The 7,935-nt window shown below is 32.9% G+C and overlaps 1 protein-coding gene across 1 annotated transcript; it reads left to right on the forward strand.

Moving 5' to 3' along the window:
- Positions 114-3,198, forward strand: LOC105161260 (BRO1 domain-containing protein BROX). The gene is made up of 6 exons (XM_011078899.2): positions 114-593; positions 1,234-1,401; positions 1,576-1,837; positions 1,922-2,082; positions 2,230-2,379; positions 2,743-3,198. The coding sequence occupies exons 1-6, from the start codon at positions 549-551 to the stop codon at positions 3,088-3,090; spliced, it is 1,134 nt and encodes a 377-aa protein (XP_011077201.1). The 5' UTR covers positions 114-548; the 3' UTR covers positions 3,091-3,198.

Consider the following 7,935-nt stretch of genomic DNA (forward strand, 5'->3'; position numbering starts at 1 on the left):
CTACAAGTGGGCCAAAAAAGTCATGCCCAAAAGGGACGTGGACCCGCGTGGAGCCCATAGTATTAGTCAACTCACAAACTCAAAAGTCAAAACCATCAGGATTCTTGGTTGAGGAGGGAATGTAGTAGCATAAACTTACAAAGAAGCTATTCGGAAAACGACCCAGAATCTGTAAACCATTTATGCAAACTGTAGGAAAATTCGTGTACTTTCCTCATTTTAATAAATAATTCCTTGAGAAAAGGTCCCTCTTGAAAGAAATATGCGTATTATCACTTTCCAGGAGGTTTCAGATCAACGTTCTGTTCTATTTCACTGTTTCAACTATATTAGCAAGAACCCATATAAGAGCTGATAAGAAAGGAGAAGAAGTGGATTTATGCAAGAGAAGATCTTCTGCTTTTGTGGTTTTTTGGGAATTTGGAAGCATTTCTTGTATCCCCCTATTTGGGTAACAGGATTTAAGTAAAAGCCTGGAATTTGGACAATAGACGGAGTTAACATTGTCTTTGTGCTGTATTTGAAAGAATTTTGGTGGGGTTTTGAGGATGATGATATGTTATCCTGGTCTTACGAAGTTGAAAATGAAGCCAGTATGTGTTCTCCTTTTATCCTTTCTCTTCATTTATGGTCTATGTTTTTCACATTAAATTTCTGGAGATGGTACTGAAGCATGTGATTGTGCAGATTCTTCGTTTATGCTTGATTGTTCTGTGTTTAATCTACTTGTAAGAATGAAACTTGAAATGGTCATTGTTAGTAGTCATTGCCTTTTCTTTAGTTGGTAGAGTGGAATTCAGCGAATCTGGATGATATATATGTTGAGAAGTTGGTTCTTTGCTTCTTCCACATTGGAGCTGTTTACATGTAGGAAAGAACTGAAAACCATATGTAGTGACTTGCATTTAGTAGTTTAGGATAGTTAAGGAAAGATCATGCCTGATAAATGTTCTGAACCACTGACTCCCCGCTTGCAAATACAGCTCAACAATTATGATAACCTGATTCTTGGATTCTGTTTCCAATCTCAATTGAAGCAAATGCACTCGTGGAGTAGCTGTGCAATGCTTCTTTTGTCCATCTCTCTTAAATGTATGAAGTTAGTCATTTTGATGCTTTAAAATCTAAGTGATTAGCTGAAACAATTGTTTCTAAAATTATCTATGAGAAAATAACTGATGTTGATATCTTTATTTCCCTGGATGAGTGATTATAAAGTGTTGCAATTGCCAGATTGTGTATCAGAATGTGCTTTCAGCTAGCGATTCAGGTACGCTCGAACAACTGAAAGAGCTGAGCTCAAAGCGTAAAGCAATTGAGGAGACCTTCAATCAAACTAGCTATGTTACAGATGCAATTGCAAGGGAAATATCTGGAGGCCTCACATCACATTGTGAACAGGTAAGAAGAACACCTTTCCATATGCTTCTGGAAGCATTTCTGATACGTTTTTAAATGTTCCGTCTACTATCTTTCTCTAATGTTAGCTTAATGGTCAAGCAATCTATCTGATAAAACAGGCTGGATAAATTTTTCAAAGCTTTTGCTTACTGTCATTTGTTGAAACTTTCTCAGGACATTCAGAAACTGGAACACTATTTGCCTTTGTTGGAGAACCTGGTTCGCCATGTCAACATGAAAGGCAAGAACCACCAAATGATTTGCTGGATTTCAAACCTTCGAATAAGATGGAGCAGTGTGCTTAATTCTTCATCTATCTTTCATATCAAAGGTCCAAAGTTCTATCAGGTTAACAATATATACTTCGAGCTTGGAATGATCCTTTTTCTTTACGGTTCAATGCTTCGTGAGCAGGCTTTGGAAGTTTTATCATCAGGCAAGCATAATTCTTCCTTGATATCCTGATTCCACATAAATAACGGGCAACAATTCTCACTAATTTCTGCTGTTCATCATTTAGATCTTGTGCAATCTGCCACACTTTTCAGAAAAGCTGCTGGAGTGTACAACTATTTAGCCCAGGAGGTTCTTATTTATTTAACTCAGGCCGAAGATAGGCCTCCAGAAGCTACATGTCGCATGTCGTTTATTCTGAGCTTCATTTGCTTGGCAGAAGCCCAGGTTTGTGTAAATGGTGTCTTTTATTTGCTAGATACAAGTTCCTTTTCCCTAGCCAGATGGTTAAATGTAAAGCATCCAGCGTTACTTGTGCACTTCTATTCAACTGTTCATTTTTATGATTGAGTAGCTTCATTTGAAAAACTTCAGGCTGTAACTGCAAGGAAGGCTGAAGAAAGCGGCAAAACTGCCGGACTTTTAGCAAAATTGCACTATGGAGTTACAGAGTTTGTGATTGAAGCTATTGATGTGTTGCAAGTCACAACAAAAGAATGCAAAGATATCTCATCTCGCCTTCTGGTACAGAAGCACATCCAAATTGGCATCACTTAGTATACTATTAGTGTGTATAGCTTTGTTGCAGCAATCAGGAAGGACAAATTGCTCAAAATATTCGCTTTTGTTTGTGAAATCATAGGAAGTAACAACCAATTTCAATGTCGAATTTAGGCAATATGCAACGAGCAAGCTCCTATATTTAGAAAGCTGCCTCTCCCAGTGGGAGTAATGGCATGACTTTGAAGTAGAGCATGGGCTTTAGCAGATGGTCCTTCCAATCTTTCTCATTATAATAGCAAGATTATCTTCCTCCGACAAGATGGTTGATCTTTTTACCTTAAAATGACTGCGTAATTTTTGGTGATTTTTTTCTGGTCTATGTAGGATTATATTTTGAGCTGCAAGAAACTACACGAGTTGAAGTGTTACAAATACACTGCGGAAGGCCTGAAAAACGAAGGCAAAATTGGAGTTGCGGTTGGAGTTCTTCGTCGAGCATTGGCAAATGCTAAGAAAAGCATGCCAAAAGAAGAGTCATGGAGATCAGTCTTCAAAGAGGTGGTAGATGATGTGAGAGTTCAGCTCAGGAAATACGAGCATGAAAACGAGTTCATATGGCGTGCAAAGGTCCCTCGTACCGACCAACTTCCCTTACCTCAAGCTGTAAAAATTGTTACTCTCATACCTTATCAACCCCAAAAATGGGAAAGATCACTTGTTTTCAAACTGTAAGTGTGCAAAACCTGTATAGTTCATAGTTCCTTGTGTGGAAAAAGCTGGGATCAACCTCTGTGCCCTTCTCCTCACCAAGTAAACATCTATACTATTTAATAAAAGTACCAGGACCTGCTGATTCTGAAAAACTACCTAACTAGCATCACTCCATGAACCCAAACTGCTAATCAATATTTGATTTGGTAACTCAAACTTAATATCCTACAAATATACTAACTTTTTCACTTTTAATTTCAAAAAAATATATTATAGCTAATTTTAAACTTCTTATTCACAATCATGTAATTATAATCAAACACAAATATTTTTCTATATAGATAATTACATTTACACCCTCTGATATATGATTTATTTATACAAACCACACTTGTTTTTGTGTAATTATAAAGCTACCCATTACAACAAAAATCAGACGTATGCGTCCAGACATCTTGGCTCAACCTCAAAGTAGAAAAGCCCACATTGAGTCCAAGAGCAAGTATGGGTATTGAATCCAATTCTTGCAACTATCTCATCTGCAATCCATGAACTAGACAGCCCATGTCCCATCAGCTTCCACCCTATTATACGTTTTGTCTGTTAGCTTCTATATCACGTGTCAAAATGTGCTTTGCCGCTGACTTAGTTTCAAGCCATGTTATCTTTGTCTATTGAAGAAATTAGTACAATTAGCGCACATTGGTTTACCTAATGCTTCAAATAGTCAACTAAATGTTATTAGTTAATTAGGACAATATCTTCCCCAGAATCTTGTTAATTACCACTGCAACATTTGAAACCAAGAAGGATATATATAGTACATAACTCTCTATCTATATATTAATATTCTAAAGAAATTCATGCTTGTTAATTAATTATTAATTGCTAAATAGTCCTTGTTTACTGCTCCTAAATGAGGTGGCATATATATATATATATATATATATTAGTGAATAGTTATAATTATATTATGAATTTCAATAATTAATAATTAATTTGCATCAATTATTGATATTAAATATGTACAACTAATTAATAACTATAATTACAATAGATAAATATCCAAAAACATTAATGATACTCATGGGAAACTTGAATGAATGCCCCTTGTAGTCGTTTCTCATTATTGATATTAGTAGTCAAGTCTTTCTAAAAGCAACTCCTTTTTAACTATTTCGTTTATATATTCCAAAAAAAAAAAAAAAGAAATAGATATTAAGCAACGTGAATTTAAAACATGTATATTATCATGCCAATGGAAAAGAACAAGAACGATTCTATGGATATGCTCGACGTTAAATATTTTTTTGCAGTATTTTATGATACAATATCGTTGAATAATGATATGCAGATTTGGTTGGCATTTGACTTTAATATATATAATAATAATGGACAGATTTATCTTTATGTCTGTATAAAATGATTGAAGAAACAGACAAAACTCGTCGATCATCCCATTACAAACACTAATATTAAGACGTTTGTACATATTAACCCATCAAGTTAGAATATTCTTGGGGATTTTGCTAATATCCCTTAATTTAATCACTTATTAGCGTATCAGAAACAATGAAATAGGTGGGAATTAATTAGCATTGTGCATCGCGACATACTTAGTGGATGCAATTAGAAGAATATAGAAATGAATGGTTTGCAGGTGTAAGTGTTGACTTGGAAGGTAAGTAGCACCAATACATGTGAAGTTAGGTCAAAGAGGCTTATTTTAGTACGAGAAGATGTCCTAAAACGGGTTTTAGTATCCTCCGACAACCTAAAAATGGGATGTGTCTTGGAAATCACATTGTTGTGCTTTAGATAAGTGGAAGGGACATTTGGCCCAAATTCCACTCCAAGGGCCACCTATTTACCTTTACCGGCTCGTTACTACTACTTGAACCTTCCCTACCCGAGACAGAACCAGACTTGCGTAGGAGCATCGACTGGTTGGGGCTAATCCGCCGCCAAGTGTGTGACAGGCCATGTTTATCACCGGTTTGTCAGTTGTGGGAGTTTCCCGTTGAGTTGAGGCAAGCTTAGCCACCAGCCCCCTTCCAACTACATAGGAAACTCTTGCTTGGGGAAAACCTTTCCTTTAGAGCGGGCAAGCCCTTTTTCTCTTAGTTGGCAGGGTGCCCCAGTTGTTGGAAACCAACCTCTATTCAGCCCGATCTTCATCCTCTGTTGTTAAATAGTTGGTATGGAAAAGAGCTCCATCTCCTTCTCTTCTGGTTTATTTCCCATCGACCTACCTATCGGCTTTATCTCCAGTTCAGTGTAAATCTTTATTATTCAATGTAATAATTTTTTGGATAAGATAATAGTGCCCATGGTTTGTCCATTGCTTAAAGTAATTTATTACATGTTTGTTAATAATTATATATGGCCGATTCTATGCTGGATATGGAGTGTCAATTTGATTTTAGAAATCTTGGACTTTGGAATATGTTGAAAATTTGGAGTTTAGTTTATCTCTTTTTCTTTTTCAAATTGGGACCCCAAATGAGAGAGATTAAAACCTAATTTCAAATAATAATTATGCTACTCTTAATAGTATGTATTCGAGTCTTAAAAAGGAAGTTGGAAAATCGTCTTTCATTCTCCTTCAAGAAAAAATGCAAAAAACAAATAAAATAAAATAAACTCCTAGCAGTATATATGAATGATACATCCAATTTCAAGAAATGGTTGAAATATTTTTGAATTCATTGACTAAATATTTTTTGAAATAAGAGTGATAAATTATTATTTTAAGTTAATCTAATTACAATTACAATAATTCCTGATGATATCAATATCTAACAAAAATTATTAGAATAATCATATTCAATTACAGTAGACAACAACTCCTACTATGTAGTAAATAATATCCATACACATGGCGGAATTCAAACCCATGACCTCTAAAATCATGGGGCCTCAACTTCACCAACTGAACTAGACCTCATAGGCAACTACAAACAATTGCATATTGCTAATATCACAAACAATTTCATAGACAATCTTGTTTTGCTTGGTTATTGCTTTTGGGATCTTAACCCATTCTAAAGATTTTTCTAATTAAAAGATATATAATTAATTATATTCATATCATAAGACTAATTTAAAATAAGTAAAAATCCTAATTAATAAAACATTACAATTAAAGTATATATATGTATTAAAAATCCTCCTTCTTATTAACTTTATGTGAGTTTAATTGTTATAATTTATAATTCTCAATTATATTGATGAATGAATCGAATGAATATATTACTCAATTTATTAAAACAATATGTATTAATGTAATTCCCACTTCTATTAAAAGAATAAAAAACCCGACAAGATCAATAGTCCATTTTAAAATTTATATAGAGAGATTTACGTTAAATCCAATAATGAAAAGAATATTATAAGGACTTTGAAAAATTCAAATGAAATTCATGTGGTATTTTAGCTAGTCAGTACCGTATCCTCAATCGGACGGCTCAAAGTTAGAATATATTAATTTTATTAGATTGTAATTTTATGTTTAGGTTCAAGATGATGAATGTGGTTTTGAATTGGAGATGGATACAAGCATCCAATGCCCTCCTCTGGATTTAGTCCATTAATCAAGTGAAGGTACGTACATCCACCATATGATTAACATAACCCAAATTATTAAATAATTAATATAGCTAGATGCTAATGGTATCTTAGACAAGGCAAGATTCTCGTGGCCTTGCAACCCGGATATCTTTCGTCTCCTCCCTAGAAGATAATATAAAGAAATGAAGAATATACTTAACCAATCAATCAACTCAATCCTCATTAACATCACATTAGTAATAATTAACATCAATTAACAACTAATTAGGTCTTGATCCCACACTATTATACAAATTCTACCCATTTTAATCTCTTATTTTTAAATTATCTGTAATGTTGTGTTTGGAGGGTCGGGTTTGGGTAATCCATGCCACAAAAGATTTTTAAATTTTTTAACTTTTGTTCTGAACTATATGTTGTGTTATTTCTGTAATATCAGTTTATAATATTATAAAATCGTAATCCACGATTTTTTGTAATATTTGATTAGGATTTTAATTATTTAGACTCACTATTGATGAATTTTTATCCATTAATTTAAAAGATATAAATAGAGCATAAATCAAGAAATGTAAAAATAATTATCCTTAAAAAGAAATTCAAAAACATTGGAAGTAGTTGGTGCTACGCAGAGGCGACGAAACAAAGTTTGTCGTGATGGATATATAGGCATAATTGCATTATGGGACTGTTGTGTTTAGGGTAGTAGCTGCCGTGTCTTAACTTTCGGTACGGAATTTCAAGATTTTTCTAGTGCTGAAAAAGACTTGGCTCCATCATTCTACACGGCAATGTTAATGATAAGATATTAAATAATAATTACTGTAAGTTTATATTAAATAACAATATTTTTAATTTTATTACTATAAAGTTGTTATTATACACAATTAAAAGCTAAGAATTTAAATACACTTTTCCCTTCTGAATTATTTTTTATGCAATTTTTATTAAATTATTATCAGATTATTAGTATTTTGTACATCAAATCATGATTAGATTATTTTATAATTAAAAAAATTAATAAGTGAAGTAATAAGTTTATATATATATATATATATAAATAGACACATAACAAGTATAATATCCCAACAAAAAGATATTTTACACGATTTTTTTATATTTATTGTACTCATTCATCATCTAAATTAAAGTTTTATTGTGTATTTATTTTACAATTTGAACTATTTTACATAATCAAAATTAATTGATGAATGAGTACAATAAATACACAAAAAAGTTTCATGTGATTTTTTTAATTAATTTAATAATAAAAATAAGTTATTAACTATTTAATTT

This window comes from Sesamum indicum, linkage group LG1 (assembly GCF_000512975.1).
Source record: "Sesamum indicum cultivar Zhongzhi No. 13 linkage group LG1, S_indicum_v1.0, whole genome shotgun sequence".
Taxonomy (NCBI): Eukaryota; Viridiplantae; Streptophyta; class Magnoliopsida; order Lamiales; family Pedaliaceae; genus Sesamum; species Sesamum indicum.

What these genes read in the sequence shown, in the direction of transcription:
- LOC105161260 (XM_011078899.2), top strand. Translation starts at nt 549, where the DNA reads ATGATGATATGTTATCCTGGTCTTACGAAGTTGAAAATGAAGCCA. An exon ending in TTTGGAAGTTTTATCATCAG is followed by an intron (nt 1,838 to 1,921) that starts GCAAGCATAATT and finishes TTCATCATTTAG; the next exon opens with ATCTTGTGCAATCTGCCACA. An exon ending in TTTGCTTGGCAGAAGCCCAG is followed by an intron (nt 2,083 to 2,229) that starts GTTTGTGTAAAT and finishes GAAAAACTTCAG; the next exon opens with GCTGTAACTGCAAGGAAGGC.